This window comes from Siphateles boraxobius, unplaced genomic scaffold (genome assembly GCF_051911475.1).
Source record: "Siphateles boraxobius isolate OS27281-9 unplaced genomic scaffold, OSU_SipBor_1 66, whole genome shotgun sequence".
Lineage (NCBI taxonomy): Eukaryota > Metazoa > Chordata > Actinopteri > Cypriniformes > Leuciscidae > Siphateles > Siphateles boraxobius.
Genome location: NW_027509193.1, coordinates 15244943 through 15261746, shown reverse-complemented (window position 1 = coordinate 15261746; position 16804 = coordinate 15244943). Strand labels below are relative to the sequence as shown.

Genomic DNA, 16804 nt, shown 5'->3' with positions numbered 1-16804 from the left:
ACACCGCCAACTCGGAAAATCCAAGCTCAAAAAAAAATCCAGAGATTCCCAGCCGTAAATGTAGTGGCACTCATTTGTATTCAACTTGTAAAAATTCGATCTTTCTGACATGGCATGAACACACCATTACCGTAAGGTCAACAGAAGCAGTTATAAAGGCGTTAATTTTTAACCTTACAATAATAAAAATCTCTGATTTGTTGTTAGGATTCATATACATTGAGTTTCATTTGTTCTGCTAAATAGAGAAGAATCACAACAGAAGCAAAGGAGAGAGAATACCAGTGTTTAGCTTAGAATGCTATATTTTGTCAGCCTGTGTCAACTACAGAGTAAATGACCTTAAAGTGGGTTTTGTTGGCAAGTTTGTAAAGTAATTAATTACAGGTTCAATCCTGCCAGTCCACATCACGCTTGTGATGATTAATTGCAGCTCTTCAGAAGATACAAGAGTCTACTTCAGCCAGTATTTGAAAATAAGCAAAGCTGAGCAAACTTATTCATTTCCCTTCAGTGAGAAACAAAGGCACATCAGCAGCTGAAGTCATTCTGCATGCAATTAAATCATAGCACACAGATCCCCATATATTTGCTGTCATTGCATATTTCCTTTCAGCGCCTGCGGGGTTTTCCTTTGTATTTCTTTTTCATTTATCTTTCTTCTGGAAAAAAATTAGATCACTCATAAGATTAAAATAAGAAACTATTGCATGGCTGATTAATAATTTTAGACAGGTAACATTGTGTTTATTGTTAGCATCCTCATGTGCAGATGATTTTAGATTCTTTAGTGCTAAAATGCTGCCAGTAATTCCATCTAAACCAATTCACTTACTCTGAACAGTTTAATCCACCTAAAGATTACATCTTCAATTGTTTTCTTTCTTCCAGTGAAAGTGAGTCATTGTTAGTCTTAGACAGTATTGTGCTTTGTTCCAGTGTATTCAACCATGAATACCAGAATCCTAGAGATCCATTAACTCTTCTCTCTAAAGCATAAAGCTTATTTGGAGATTGAGAGAGTATTTGTCCCGGTCATACCAGTTATGATCAATATCACATTACCTCAGAACAAAAGGCAGAGCTATGTAGGTTAGGTGCAAGTTATAGAACAGTACAACATTTGCTGCAATGTGGAAATTGATGGAAAATGGCCTGAAATTATTCCTGACTTATTTAGTGAAACTACTTTCTCTTTTTTCTACTTTCTCTGTTGTCTTTAAACGGTTCAGAATCATTTACTTTAATAATGAGTGGTCAAGAAAAAAGTGCAAATTACGATTCACTTTTGATTGGATTATTAAAAAGTAACAATACTTGTCGATTAAATTATAAGAATAAATGGTTACACTTTAGTTTATGGTCTTATTCTCACTATTAACTAGTTGCTTATTAGTATGCTTATTACTAGGATATTGGCTGTTTATTTTTTATTTATTATAGTTTATTTTTGCTTATAAGTACATATTAATGCCTTATTCTGGATGACCTTATTCTACATCCCTTAATTCTACCCAATACCTAAACTTAACAAAAACATTAACTAATGATAGGCAGTAGCTGGAAGTTTATTGAGGCAAATGTCAGTTTTAATAGTGAAAAATGGACCCTAAACTAAAGTGTGACCGAATAGCCTTTGAACTTTTTTTGGGTTGATGGATATGGTTTTGAAAAATGTATTAAATAGAAATACACTTTAATAAATAAAATAAATATAAAAATAAATAAATGATTAAATATCACATTTACATTTTAATGATATTTTGATGCTGGTAACTATACTGTAATCCTGCATAATTAATGACTGTACTAAAACTCGGAATGTCAAATATTTGAATCAGTTAATAATTTTGAATGGATGATGCAAAACTAAGGAAAAATGACAAAACAGATAAATCCCTTTAATTTGTCAGTGCTGTCTGTGACAGAGTGTCTTCATTGTGCACACATAATGCTCCATTTCTGCTGATAGCAAAGCTGCTTTTTTGACCCGTGTAAATATTACCGGGTCACGGCTCTTGTTGCACAAATATTTAGACTGAGGACTTGAAGCCTGAGTGTCACATTTGTCGCCATTACAGCATGTACTAATCATGACTGCTGGAATTACCAGAGCTGTCAGTCAGTTTCCAACCCCCCGCTTCACGAACTATCTAGGAGTCTGTAATATTCACCTGGAGCATGGCATTTGGAAACATACCGCAACAGATACAGTGATCATATAAAGTGGCAGAAAGAGCCTTTATTAGAAAAATGAAACTTTGACTTATATACATGTTTTTACATCTTGTAACCCAGCACACGTCCTGCAACCACGTTGTATTGACATTTCACAAGTCACATATCAGACCTGTTCCTTTAATATGATCTACATACACATAAAAAAGCAGAGAAAAAAAAAAAATCTGAACACAATATTTTGAACGAAATGTACAGGAGATATGTTTAAACCGCTCCAATGATTTAGTACTTTCTCATGCAATTTACCAATAGCAGAAATTATTTAATTTATGCAAGTTTGTGTCAGCTTTTATGTAAGCGATTACTTCCAACTTACTTAAAAAAGTTAAGACATTTCAGTACGCACACAAGTGATAATGCTTCATTATAAAATAACATTTAGGCAGCAGGTCATATGTTTTAGTGATAAATAGGTTATAGTCACGTGACAATCCCCACCCGCCCCAGTATAAAACACTGTTCTAAAATAATTTCTACTTTTAACCACATAAAATCTGAATGCAAAGCTCACAAGAGTGATTATTAAACAGGAAACACAAGTGATTCGTTTTAAACAAATGTTTCTTTCTACTGTGAGTCTGCTACGATCAAAATCGTTGTTTTTACAGGGAAGGCAGCATTCCTCTTTCCTTTAATAAGTGCAAGTATTCCAGCAGCTCTGCTCAAACTCAAACAACCAAACAGAATTAAAAAAAAAAACTTTTCTTGCCACCTTTGGGTTCAGTACTCACTAAAGCGCTGTCTGTCTTTCATTTTTGATTCCCTATTAAAATAATCAAACATTTAAAATATCCATCACAGGAAATGCATTACAGAAATCATGAGCGGCGCTTAGTTTTAAAACGGAAGGTGAGCAAAGATAATCCTCATGTCAGTAATGCAATGATAAAAATGCCATTGCTAAAAGAGCCACATGACTGACAGTGAGCATTTACAAGTTGTTTCCAAGCTGCCATTTTTGCCCCTGCAAACGTCTTCCTGAGGGTTATAAAGCGGCCTGAGAACGAAAGGGAGTGAGCTGCAGTCGACACAGTCATGCATGAGGACTCCCGCTCCTGTCTTTAGCCACCTGCCCCTTCTCACCATGCCTTGTGTGGCTCTGGCAGATGTAATTTGAGCTGAGGTGATTTCTCCTTGAAACTACCTCGATTGGAACACAGCCAATGATGCAGTGACAGTACACCAGCTAGCCTGGCAGACGAAAAGGGCCTATCCTTCTTACTGCACTGCACTTGGCAAAATATCAATTTAGGAAAGAATAGATTTCAAATGGCCTTCCATGTGGATGCAGAAATCTATTGTTGTGTTAAGTAACTGTCTCACTTCCCTGCTTCGCTTTTTGATATTCTGCTCTATGCGGTCAAAAAATTCGCCTCAAAGGGAAAGAAAATTGTTGTATATTGCAGTCTAATGGGTTTTTATAAAAGACAAACTTGCGGTGATGGAGGAATCTCTGCTTTCTACAAAGACTTTTAGAGTGTAAATATTCAGCATACAAACTGAGTGCCATTAGCCGTTGATCCTAAAACTCCCTCTCTTCATGATCCACAGATAAATGTATCCAAACACACATCTCTGCTGAAAGAACTGGAGTGTAACAAACATGAAGGACGAAACAGATTAACCCTTAACTGCTGTTTAATGTGTAATTGAGAAAGAACTAACTTTTTTCTGTGACTTCAAAATCCTCCTTTGTTGACTTACTCAACTACTTTACCTAGTCTAGCTCATCTTATGGAAATAATCAGCATCTGAGCTACTTTAAATTCACATTTGTGCACTATTCTATGAGAGGTAAATAAAACCAAAAATATAATATAATAGATTTTTCAATAAACTACAGATGGTTTTTGCCTAGCCAAAAACTGCTACATAAAATAATCCCACACAGATCATCTGTTTCCATTTGCAATCAATACCTGACCTGCGCTGTTCCACTCGACACATCTGACCGCCTCCGATAACCTTCGACAAAAACAAAATGATGAAGTTAAAAGTACATTTTGGTTTTCAAGATGTTTTGTGTAAAAATCCCAGATGTTTGGTGGCCTAAACAAAGGCCAAAGTGGCCACTGAGCTTTGGTTCATGAGCAGGATAGATCTGTACCCTGCAGTCTCATGACGACCCCTGCGCCTATGAGCAAAGGGGGCCAGTTCTCCTCGCATTGATCTGCTTGATCCAAGCTCACCTTCAAGTGGATTGACAATATTTACTTAGAAAAAAATCTGCCTCAATGCCTGTAGCCCCCACCCTCACCCCTGCCCCGAAATGTTCAAGGTTACAAAAACTGCAGGGCTACAATCCCTGATAACAAACTGCATGGAGACTTTGAAATCTCGAAAGGTGATGTTTCGATGCAGACCTTGTGAGTGATGTCATTTTCGTACATATGCTACAGAAAACGAGTGCTACTGTACAGACCTGTGAAACCCACACAAAAAATATTGTTGACTCTGTATCATCTTAACTTTCATGAATTATTTGAGTACGAATTTACAAGCAATATACAAGTGCCTTATATTCAAAATAGTTGCTAAGTTTTTGAGGAATTAAGAAAAAAGCTCTATTCTTACAGCAAATGATAGATAATAGAGAAAATCAAGAAGACGTCATATCTTTGGAGGGATAGCAGACCCGAAAAGAGCAGACCCGACTTTTTTTCTCTGTCTCTTTACAGGTTAAATCTGGCTATATGTGACAGGTAAGAGACAGAACGCATAGTTGGTGATGTTTTCACCTGCTAATCGAGGAAGAGCAAGTATATTCACCTCGCCTCACAAAGGATATGAATTCAATGCAGATGTAGCTCTGTGATTAATAATAGAGGCTAATGCCTGGCTTATTTCCCCAAAACTGCAGCTCTGCAATATGAATGGTCATTTTCTTTTCATTTATATGCTATATTTGCACCCTGTTACAAATAATTTATGATCATAACATCATAACAAAAACATAGAAAGAGTTACAATTTAGTTGCATGCCATTATTATAATTCATGTTCATGTAATCAAAATACATTTTCCTTAAAGACTGGGGTTATTACAAGGGTGAAAAATAACTGAAAAACAAGTTGCAAAGAGTAAAAACTATGTATGGCATATATGATTACAAGACCTTGATATTTTACGTGTGCATACGCACATTAGCTTCTTAAAGCAGCACTTCATATATTGAATATGTTTATGATTGTGACAGTGATGACATATTCAAGATAAGTGTACAGTGAATAATGTCACATTATTGGGGAAGTTCAAAGAAAGCAAATCTGATATGAGAGTGGAAGCTGCTACAGCAGTCATATAACACGGTTATGTCGATAAACATCCTGTTTTCCAACAAACGTTGAAATCGTAAACATAAAGCTTGTTTCAAAGATGCCTGAAAGATCCCCTCTCTATTGTTCACATAAACGCGACTGTAATGGAAGTCCTTGGACAACCATAGTGGAGTGGAGGGAAACATGCATGAATGTACCTTTCGGTGGTGCAGAGAAAACCTTACACAAAATGACACAGAACCATCCTGAGGTATTTGATCTAATACACAATTTGGCTATGTGTTCTGATTCACATTGCATGGAGTTCGAGTGTGTTCGTACAGTATAAAGTTTAGTAATAGGTCTGCAGAACAAAGATCTTGCGTGGTAGTCCTCAATGTGAATAGCGCGTTGACCGTGTTACGGACTGCAACAACCATTGGCTACCAATGCTCTAGTTCAGACTTCAAGCTTCACACATGGCCCTCGTTACATTAAATGAGTGGATTGCGACAGCAAAGTAAGGCTCCGCTGAGCTACAGTAAACAACAGTCTTCAAGAGGTGATGCTCTGGTTCGGTTTCACAGTGTACAGTGACGGGATGGAAGTATTTAACTAAATAAATGCACAACAAACTTCCATCGCAAAAACTTCCCCAAAATCTTGAAAATGGAGGATCAACACAATATTCTTAGTCGAACAACCTACATACAGGTCAAGTTTTCATTGCACAGATGACCACCTCAGCTATCAAATTAAATCACCTTAATGTAAGTATATCTTCAAAACAAATAAGACAAGAAAAGAAACACACATGCAAAATAAATCTACCCCTGACAGTAATATAGAAGTTCTGTTTATAAAGCAGAGGTGTGCGGTTAACTAATGATTATTGTGCTACCAAATAAGATAGAGAAGAGTCTAAATTCTATATAGGGATTAGAATGCCAAAAATCCCAAGTCTATAGTAATAAAAGCAAAAATGCAATTGCTGAGTGCAAATGAATGAATGAAATACCCTTGCTTGCCTTAAGTACAGGAACTATTCCAGCCAAAGTCTGTCTGATACCGGCACGCTCTTGTCACATGCAATGTGGGTCCAAATACTTGAAACCCCACCCTAGGATCTGTTTCGGTCCACCATGGTTTCGTGTCAGACTTCGAAGCAGTACATCTGTCCTAGCACTCAGTGTTTTGAGAACACACTAGCACTAGGCCAAGCGTGGGGGATAATTAACAACTTCCATGCTGGACCACATTTTATTGGCTTACGCCCAGAAGGCATCTTAAAATGCTGAAAACCTTTGGAAAGTGCTCGTATAAGAAGAGCAATATCTCGGGTACTTTAGATGAAGGTGAATGTGGCATTCTAAGTGAGTAAATAGTTCAACTTCACAAAAAAGCATTAAACATCTGACTCGAGACTAGGTATTTTCTTATACACTCGTCTATTGCTAAACTGCGAAGAGTTGAGAACCCGGGGAGCTGAGTATGCACTAGTCTTGTTGGCTACATAAGGCATTACATGCTCTGAAATGTACATGTCATTGGGTATTTGACCATCCCTGGAACAGTATGAAGTGGTGGACTTCACGGAGGACCTCAGATTGTTCTCGTTCCTGTTTTTGATGGGAGCCAACTGTTTGTAAATATCTGAGGAGCTCCTGCCGTGGACTAGGCGAGTGTCGTCCCGTATAGATTGCATGAAGGGGTTGTCCGAGGGGTGATCGGGGTAAAGTGACTTACTACGCTTGCTTTCCTCCAGGCTTCGGTTAAAGAGCATGGACCTACTGCCAAACAGTTTGTCAGCCTTGATGTTAAACATGTTTGCATAAGGGCTGTCCTCCAGGAAGCGGTCCTTCTCTTTTAGGCTGACGCTCCGCGCCGGCCGGTTCAGGTCAATCTCTTTGGGCTTTTCGAGCATGATATTGTCAAAGGAGTGCTGACGGCTAAGCCTCAGTCTGTTCCTCCTCTGTACGTGTGGCCCGTCCGTCTGAGGCCAGTAGTGGCTAAACACGTCATCGTGGTGCATGCTAGGGCTGATCATGGCCTCCTGCAGCATCTGGTCCTCACTGATGTCATACAGGTTCCCCATGTGGATGCATGCCTCACACCGGTTATATGGCGAGCGTGCGGCAGCATATGGCCCCGTGCTGTAGTTGGGTACCTTGGAAAGACAGCTCCGGCAATGAGTCTGTTTAAACCGGTCGTTGGTTTCGTGTGGACTGAGGTTCTTCTCCTTCAAGCTGTAGTGTTTGTTGTAGGTGTTGTCAGGCAGGAGGTCAGATTCACTTTGATGCAGGGGGCTGCTGTTGAGATGGATGATGGGCTGGTCACATTTCCTGTAATTGTCATTGTGGTCTGAGTAAATTTCACCAAAATCCAAATCGTCGGTTGTAAAGGCTCTGCCTTCCATGTAGTGTTGTGGCTCTGAGTGCAGACTCAGCTCCCGGTCAGAATCTATGGTGTAGATTTTCTCCCGGCCCGCTCCGCCCTGCTTATTTTTTAAGTAGGACAGCTCTACTTCGCTGCAATCCCTAGGGTATTTTGACGTCATCGATCTTTTTTTTAAGTTATCCTTGGGCTTTAGGTGCTTGTTAATGTCTGGATCCTTGTAGGAGGTGGCCCTGCTTGAGCAGTCAGAGATATCCGAGTGTGCAGCATCCTCTGGCAGGTACCTCTGACTCTTCATGGACAAACGGGGGTCTAGGGTATCAGGCCCCTGTGTTTGACGCAAAGTATCCACAGATTTCTTCCACAGAGCTCTGGGTTTTGCATTAGTCTGGGCTGTGTCTGCGCTCACCGCCACCTCTACAGTATTAGGGTTTGATTCATTGAGGGTGAGGGGATGCTGACCCTGGAAGATATAGTTGTTCAGATGGTCCTTATGGCGGTTGGACAGATATGCCTGCAAGTCGCTGGAGTCCCCATATATATCCTTTTGGGCATAGCTGCGATTGTCAGTGTAGATGAAGTTCCCTTTCTCCGCCATCATGTCCATGATCATGGGGCTTGCCGAATGCATGAACTCACTGCTGCGTTTAGGAGAGTTGATCCTGGAGCCGCTGAGATTGGTCATATTAGTCATCTGCTTGGCGGACTTGATAAGCTTAAGCATGTTGGACTGTGGACTGAAGTCCAGGTCAGATGACTTTTTCTTCATGTCGATATGGACACCATGAATGCAACTCCATATACCCTATGGAAAAAAAGTGAATAAAGCTCAATATTCATGCACTGACCCTGGTGTCTGTGAATAATATGACTTTCAGTTCTTCTTACAGTATTAGAAGACCCCAATATCTGATTTTACTTTCAAATGTACCCATCAGTGAGATCACAGAGCACTATGAAGTTTTTATTTAGGGCATAATTTAAGGTGGTGACAAAGATGCCTTCAAATTTTAAAACAAACTGCTAGTGGGTTTATTTTGAAAAATGATCATATCCTCTCACTAGCTCTGTGAATCTCTTTTCACCAGTAAACATTCTATCAGTTATGCTTGGGCTCATCAACACCAACATTTCATTACCTTAAAGATGTTAATCAGAGGCAACATATTCTTACACTGACAGCATGTACACAAACCTATCAGGGATCTAAACTAAAAAAATACCTTCTAAACTTTTGGCGGTGCTAGAAATCAAGCTGTCAAAACAGACTGCTGCGTTGTCATTTTAAGCTCTGTGGCCATGGAACCAGTGGTCAAAAATAAAATTTCTGACATACTTTTTATTTCAAACACTGGCCATGTAAGGGTAAATACTGAGCTCAAATGCCAACTGGATTACAGCTTACACTGTCACAAGTTAGGTTGAGTGATATTGGCTGTCCATTGGCTGTCTTTACTGTCAAGACAGGAAAACTCAGGCAGAGGACATCTTCTGTGGCATGATACTAAAATCAATAACTGTGAGGGTGATCCAATACAACACCAAAACCAGGGTCTTCAGCAGCTGGTTCGCAACCCCTAGGGGGTCTACTGCAGTAATTATTGTTTGGTCTCAAAATAATTTGTGAAAAGGTTTTTTTATTGCCCCTTCCACATTAAAGTTTACTAGATAAAGCTAAAATATACTGTACAAGTATGATTCTGCCCATCAATAATATTAATTAGAATTATTTATTTACTATTAATAATAATAATTATTATTATCATTATATTTTATTAAATATAATGTCTTATTCAAGATAACATTACACTTTTTTATTGACCTCAAAGAGAAAATAGAAGCCTTACCCTGCTGATGGAGAAGAGCAGGCCGGGTGTGCCTGAGCAGACGCCAGTAAAGCAGTATCTGAGTCTCCAGTAGAACAGGTGCTCCCAGACAAAGGTAATGAGGCTGAGACCCATTGCGGTTGCCAGCATGTAAAACACTCCAGCCATGTTGTCCACATCCAGCTGGCTGCTCATCACCTCATTCTTCTCATTGTGGCAGATCCCAGTCAGCCACTGAGCCTCCAACTCCTCCATCTCACCTGTGAAGATATGCACATGCCCAAGCCCACGTCATCAATCAACTTTGTCTCCCATTTTATGTACACTTCAGTGGACCACACTGGTAGCATTCACAGACATATCCTCCTTTTCCAGAACTCCCCATGCAATAACATGTCAAAGTGAGGATCAATTCAATAAAATTATACACTCAAGCTTCAGCCATATGTTAGCACCATCTGAGACTTTTTTTCTCTTTCTCTACAAGGTGCATCTGCCAGGTGGATAATTCTGTCATTTGTCATGGTCTCCATATAGCACTACTGTGAAACAGCATATAGTATGAATAGAGAGAAACACTGCAGTTGTCTGTGAAGGAAGAAATCTGAACTAAAAGAAGGCTAAATAATGTAGAAGATGGACATTGCGGCATGAAAACAACACATTCTAATTCTGGCTTTACTACACTGCATAAAAACTCTTTAGGGCCGACATTTACATTTACATGTATTAATTTAGCAGACGCTTTTATCCGAAGTGACTTACAAATGAGAAACCGATATATTTTCAACATGCAGGTAGAGACTGCATAGGGTGATCAGACGTCCCGAAAAATTCGGAACAGTCCCGAAATCTAAGCTGTTGTCCCGAATCACAAATCCGGCCCTAATTGTCCCGAAAATTACACTAAAGCAAAATCTTGATTGTCTGATAAAACATTAAAAACTGTTGCAGCTCATTGGCTGCAGCATCTTTTTTGTTTCTTTTTTTGAAGTTCTACAAAGATACCGTAGGCGCAAATTTAGATATGCATTGATAAGCTAATTTTCATTCATTCGTTTTGTTGACATGGCTGTTGTCCTGGAACCCCAACATGCCGCTTTTTTTGTGGCAGACTAAAGACTAATGACAGACTGTTGATCTTTGAATAAAAATATGTTTGGTTCAGGTTTGAAATTCATTATCTTTTATTATAGGCTATGTAGTCTAATATCATAGTAAGCCTCCCTCCCCACACACAATTATTTTTATATATAATTTTTAATAATTAAAATATTATTTAATTCATTATTTCACAAATTATTATGTCCGATCATAGTGCACGTGTGGACCTCCAAGGCCATAACCTAAAAAGGAGTGATTCACTACCTGTATATGTCTTTGATACGTATTTAATAAGAATTTACATTCAGTTCTATGTTTGGGATTCCATGGAAATGTCAATAGTACTTGTACAACAGTGAACTCATTGGGTTTATAGGGCTTTCAAGCTGCCCATTCTAACAAGCACAGCATTCTGGACTGCTGCCAGGCATGCATGCTCTTACCATCTCCAATAATAGCGAGAATGGCCAGATCCACCGGGCGTTTCCAAAGTGACCCTTTCTGCAGGGCAATGCCATAGCCAGTGGTAGCAAAGATGTAGCCACTGCCAATGGTCACTAGTTTACAGCCCTCATCCCTACCGGCCATGTAGTTCAGCACAGCTGCGTCATATATGAAGGCATCAAGTTTGCTGGTGAAAGGAAAGAGCACAGACACTATTCAGGTGGCAAATAGAGAGGTTAAATGTTCTTATAAGAATGAGGTTAGTCATTCTTATGCCTTAACACCACTGTCATGAATCATAACACATTTTAACTTGTTATGGTGTAGACACAGAGTCACGAGTTTAAGGTGAGAGACAGCACTGGGTCCAATCACATCACCAGCAATGGAGAGAAACAGAGCAATAAAAGCTATTTGATTGACTTTGGCTTAATTAATTTATTGTATGTTATGCCAGGGGTTGTCAAACTGGTGCCTGTAAGGAGAAGACATTTTTAAAGAAAAAAATACAAAATCCATTTCAACAGTAAGAAATAAAAACAAGGCTGCATACTTTCCAGAATTGTTTGTTTATATAAGCCTGCATTTTCTCCCTTGCCATTGTTGCTTGTTCACTGAGGCTTGTGAGGAACAATTCTCTGTAATGCTCCTTTGGAATAATATTTGTTGTGAAATGTGCATTAAATTTGAATTGAAAATATAACAGTCTCACACTGGGTAGAAAAAGATATGTATTAACTAATTATATATTAACTGTAAATATCTAAATATTTTAGTCCAGAACCTTTGTTGTTTTTTTTTTGTTTTTTTTTCTGGCTGTAGTACAAAGACAAACAAAAGCCAATTATTTTGTTTTGGAAACAACATGCTGTCTTTGTAATATTGCAATTTGTTTCTCACAGAATACTTAACTGCCTTTTTAGGAATGGTGTCATCATCTATGGGGGTCTTTTGGCATTAAAAAAATTAAAACTTCACACACAAATAGAGAAAGGGAGATGGAGAATAGAAGTTCCCTATCTGTCAGTCATGTTCAACAATATGTCAAAGACTGACAAATGCAGTCTCAAATGGGAGTCCCAGTCACCTCTGAGTTGTAGAAAAAATGGCCAATGGAATTGGCAAGTGGATATTGCATACCAAGCCACTACCCCGTACATAAGGGTATATAAGATTCTGGCACGTATCCACTCATTCAGATTTTTGTTTCAGAGGCGAGTGGTTGCATACAGTGATCACTCTCTTCTAAATGCCTCACAAAGAGCATTTTTCTGATCAAAAGAGCTTGCATTCGAGAAGAGGTCTCTATCGAGACCCGCTTTCCCGGGCCGCCACGGACATCAGACTCGAGTGGAACCCTCCAAGTTGTCCTGAGCGCTCACGGTTGCGACGTTACATCGGATGACGACGAATGGGGTTTTGCTTAGAAAGCCTATCAACTTCGAGTATTACAAAACGAGCCAATGGCAAAGAAATGCCATGGGTCTGCGGAATTTGCATGACGTAACTCCGCCCCACCTCGTGGGTATAAAAGGAGGACGCCAGCAACAGGCAGATATGTTTCTTCGCTGAGGAGCCAAGACTGAGCTCAGGCGATCCCCGCGGTACAGCGGAAAGTGGCAGGCAGATGTAACGTCTCCGTTCCCTACTCAGGGAACGAGGGTTACATACGTAACCGAGACGTTCCCTTTCGTTGTCACTCCGAGTTACGTCGGATGACGACGAATGGGGTTACCAGTCTAATCACGCCACCTTCTCAGCTGTCTTCCAGTGCCCTGCGTAAATCTGAGATCCCTGTCGTGAGACTTAGCACAGGAATACCAAGGTACACTGGGGAGCATATCCCAAAGTTTAGGGGAAATATGCAATTACTGCCAACCCAGAGGGGGGGGACTTAGAGAATACACATATGACCCGAAGGAGACATATGGAGAACACTGGGGTGTCCAGCCGCAGGTGGAATATTTCAACCCCAGGGGAGGCAAGGTGGCTTGCCAAGGGAAAGACACATGCTCAAGAGGCTTACAGTGGAAATACACATGTGGGGGTCGCTCAGGGGAGGGACCATGCACACGGGAGGCACCTAGCCGACGCACAGGCAATAGACACTGGCGCCAACGTCAGGAGTGCTGGAGGAACTCAGGGCTTTTCGGGGAAGCTCACCTGAGGAGAATATCGCACGTATCCAGTCTGTGGAGTGGAATGGCGAGCAAGCGAAGACACCTGAGCGGGTCCAGTACTAGCTGGTTGAAGCGAGTACATGAGAGGACACCGGCTCCACTCGGAGATTGTAGAATCTGGCGAATGTGTTAGGTGTCGCCCAGCCTGCAGCTCTGCAGATGTCTGTTAGCGAGGCGCCATGCGCTAGAGCCCAAGAGGATGCCACACTCCAGGTGGAGTGGGCGGTCACACCAAGGGGGCACGGTCGACCTTGCTGCTGGTATGCCAAGGCAATGGCGTCCACTATCCAGTGAGACAACCTTTGCTTGGAGAGAGCCTTTCCCTTCAGCTTCCCACCATAACAGACAAAGAGCTGGTCTGAGGTCCTGAAACACTGCGTCCTGTCTACATAGGCGCGGAGGGCGCGTACTGGACAGAGCAGTGCCAAGGCTGGGTCTGCCTCCTCCGGGGGCAGCGCTTGCAGGTTCACCACCTGGTCCCGGAAGGGAGTGGTAGGAACCTTGGGCACATATCCAGGCCGGGGTCTCAGGATCACGTGAGAGTAAGCCGGCCCAAATTCCAGGCACGCTTCGTCAACGGAGAATGCATGCAAGTCCCCCACCCTCTTGATGGTGGCCAATGCAACCAGGAGCGCTGTCTTCATAGACAGGAACTTAAGCTCCACTGATTGCAAAGGCTCAAAGGGAGCACTCCGCAGGGCAGTTAGAACCACTGAGAGGTCCCAAGAGGGAACGAGAGGAGGACGAGGAGGATTCAGTCTCCTCGCTCCTCTCAGGAACCTGATGATCAGGTCGTGCCTTCCAACAGACTTACCTTCGACTGGGTCATGGTGTGCGGCAATAGCGGCAACATAGACTTTCAGGGTGGAGGGAGACAGCCTTCGCTCCAGCCTATCTTGAAGGAAGGAAAGCACGACACTAATCGAACATCTCCGGGGGTCTTCTTGAAGAGAAGAGCACCAGTTGACGAAGAGGTTCCACTTCAACGCGTAGACGTGTCTCGTGGACGACGCTCTAGCGGAAGTGATGGTAGCCGCCACCGTAGGTGGAAGGGTACTCAAACCTGCTTCGTCCCGTCCAGGAGCCACACGTGGAGGTTCCAAAGATCGGGACGAGGGTGCCATAGGGTGCCCCGTCCCTGAGAAAGGAGGTCCTTCCTCAGGGGAATCGGCCAGGGAGGTGCTGTCGCGAGGAGTACTAGTTCGGAGAACCAGGTCCGGGCGGGCCAGTATGGCGCGACCAGAATTACCTGCTCCTCGTCCTCCCTGACCTTGCGCAGGGTCTGCGCAAGAAGGCTCACTGGGGGAAACGCATATTTGCGGCCCCGCGGCCAGCTGTGCGCCAGTGCATCCGTGCCGAGCGTGCCCTCGGTCAGGGAATAATACAGTGCGCAATGGGTCGAGTCGTGAGAGGCAAACAGATCTATCTGTGCGTCCCCGAACTGGTCCCAAATCAGCTGAACCGACTGGGGATGGAGTCGCCAATCTCCCGGGAGGGGCTGAAGCCGTGAGAGCTCGTCGGCTGCACAGTTCAGGGCTCCGGGGATGTAAATGGCATGAAGCGACCTCAGATGCTTCTGACTCCATATGAGGAGGTGGCGGGCGAGTTGCGACATACGGCGGGAGCGTAGACCACCTTGATGGTTGATGTACGCTACAGTGGCGGTATTGTCTGAACGGACTAGTACGTGTTGGTTCTTGAGCACGGCCCGGAAGCGGCGCAGAGCAAGACGTACGGCCAGCAACTCGAGGCAATTGATGTGCCAGAGGCGGCGGGGTCCTGTCCAGGAGCCCGCGGCAGCACGTCCATTGCACATGGCACCCCAGCCCGTGGAGGAGGCATCTGTCGTTACAACAACATGCCGCGAAGCTCGTTCCAGGGGCACTCCGGCCCGTAGAAAACTGAGGTCCGACCACGGGGTGAAGGTCTGACGGCAGGACGGAGTAACAGTTACTCAGAAGGTGCCGTGTTGCCATGCCCACCTCGGGACTCGGTCGCGAAGCCAAAGCTGAAGCGGTCTCATATGAAGCAATCCGAGCGGTGTTGCCACGGCTGCAGATGCCATATGCCCCAGGAGCCTCTGAAAGAGTTTCAGTGGAACCGTACTCTTGCCATCGAACTGTCTCAGGCAAGTCAGCAGTGACTGCGCGCTCGCTCGTAAGCTGCGCGGACATGGCGACCGAGTCGATGTCCATACCGAGAAAAGAGATCCTCTGCACGGGGCAAAGTTTGCTCTTTTCCCAGTTGACCCGAAGGCCCAGACGAGCTAGGTGCCGGAGCACTAGGTCCCTGTGTTCGCATACCTGGTCTCGAGAGTGAGCTAGGATCAGCCAGTCGTCGATGTAGTTCAGGATAGGAACCCCGTGTTCCCGGAGGGGAACAAGGGCTGCCTCGACGACCTTCGTGAAGACGCGAGGAGACAGGGCTAGCCCGAAAGGGAGAACCGCGTACTGGTATGCCTGCCCCTCGAAGGCAAACCGAAGGAACGGTCTGTGTCGAGGGAGAATGGAGACATGAAAGTAGGCGTCCTTCAGGTCGATTGCTGCAAACCAATCCTGGGGCCGCACACATCCGAGAATGTGTTTGGCAGTGAGCATCTTGAACGGCAGCCTGTGAAGGGAACGGTTCAGCACACGCAGGTCCAGGATTGGCCGTAACCCACCGGTTTTCTTGGGGACAATGAAGTACGGGCTGTAGAAGCCGGTCCTCATCTCGGCCGGAGGGACGGTCTCGATCGCACTCTTCGCCAGCAGGGTGGCGATCTCTGCTCTCATGATAGGGGCGTTGCCACCGACCAAAGTGGAGCGGACTCCCCTGAAGCGGGGAGGAGACCGCGCGAACTGAATCGCGTAGCCGAGCCTGATCGTCCGAGCGACCCAGCGGGACAGGAGGGGGAGCTCTAGCCAGGCTCCCAAAAACTGTACCAGCGGGGTCATACGGACCACAGACTTCCCACCGATGGTGCAGCAGGGTGGAATGACTGGCCCGGATGTGGACGGCATAGCGGCCCGGTGTGGGGGCACAGTCATTAACCGCGCCCTGACAGAGGAGACCAGGGAAGGAAGAACGTTCCACGGGGGTCTGCTCTGCCAGGGGGCTGGCGACAGAGGCGGAAGGGAGCGGCACGGTCCGGGGACGGCGCGCACTGCCAACCGGCTCTGGGACAGAGGGGGACGAGGGGTGCACGGCTCGGAGGCGGCGCACCGTGTCGTCCGAGAACTCTGTGTGCTCAGGGATGGGAATGTTACTTCTTTCTTTAACCACATTAGGGTGCTGCCCACCCGTGGGTGAGCAGCGGGGAGTGGAGAACAAAAGATTCTCCCCCGGCCCTCCACCGGGGGAAGGAGTGGTCCTGCTA

At 43.9% G+C, this 16804-nt stretch overlaps 1 protein-coding gene across 1 annotated transcript in view; it reads right to left on the bottom strand.

Moving 5' to 3' along the window:
* Nucleotides 1–2219: 2219 nt before the first annotated feature.
* The window catches only part of grin2aa (glutamate receptor, ionotropic, N-methyl D-aspartate 2A, a), a 207146-nt gene continuing 192561 nt past the window's right edge, over nt 2220–16804 (bottom strand). The window contains exons 11-13 of the mRNA XM_077212528.1: nt 11266–11453; nt 9740–9978; nt 2220–8697 (exon numbers count right to left, since the gene is read on the bottom strand). Coding sequence (XP_077068643.1) covers nt 6904–8697; nt 9740–9978; nt 11266–11453 — 2221 coding nt within the window. The 3' untranslated portion in view covers nt 2220–6903. The remainder of the gene's footprint in view (nt 8698–9739; nt 9979–11265; nt 11454–16804) is intronic.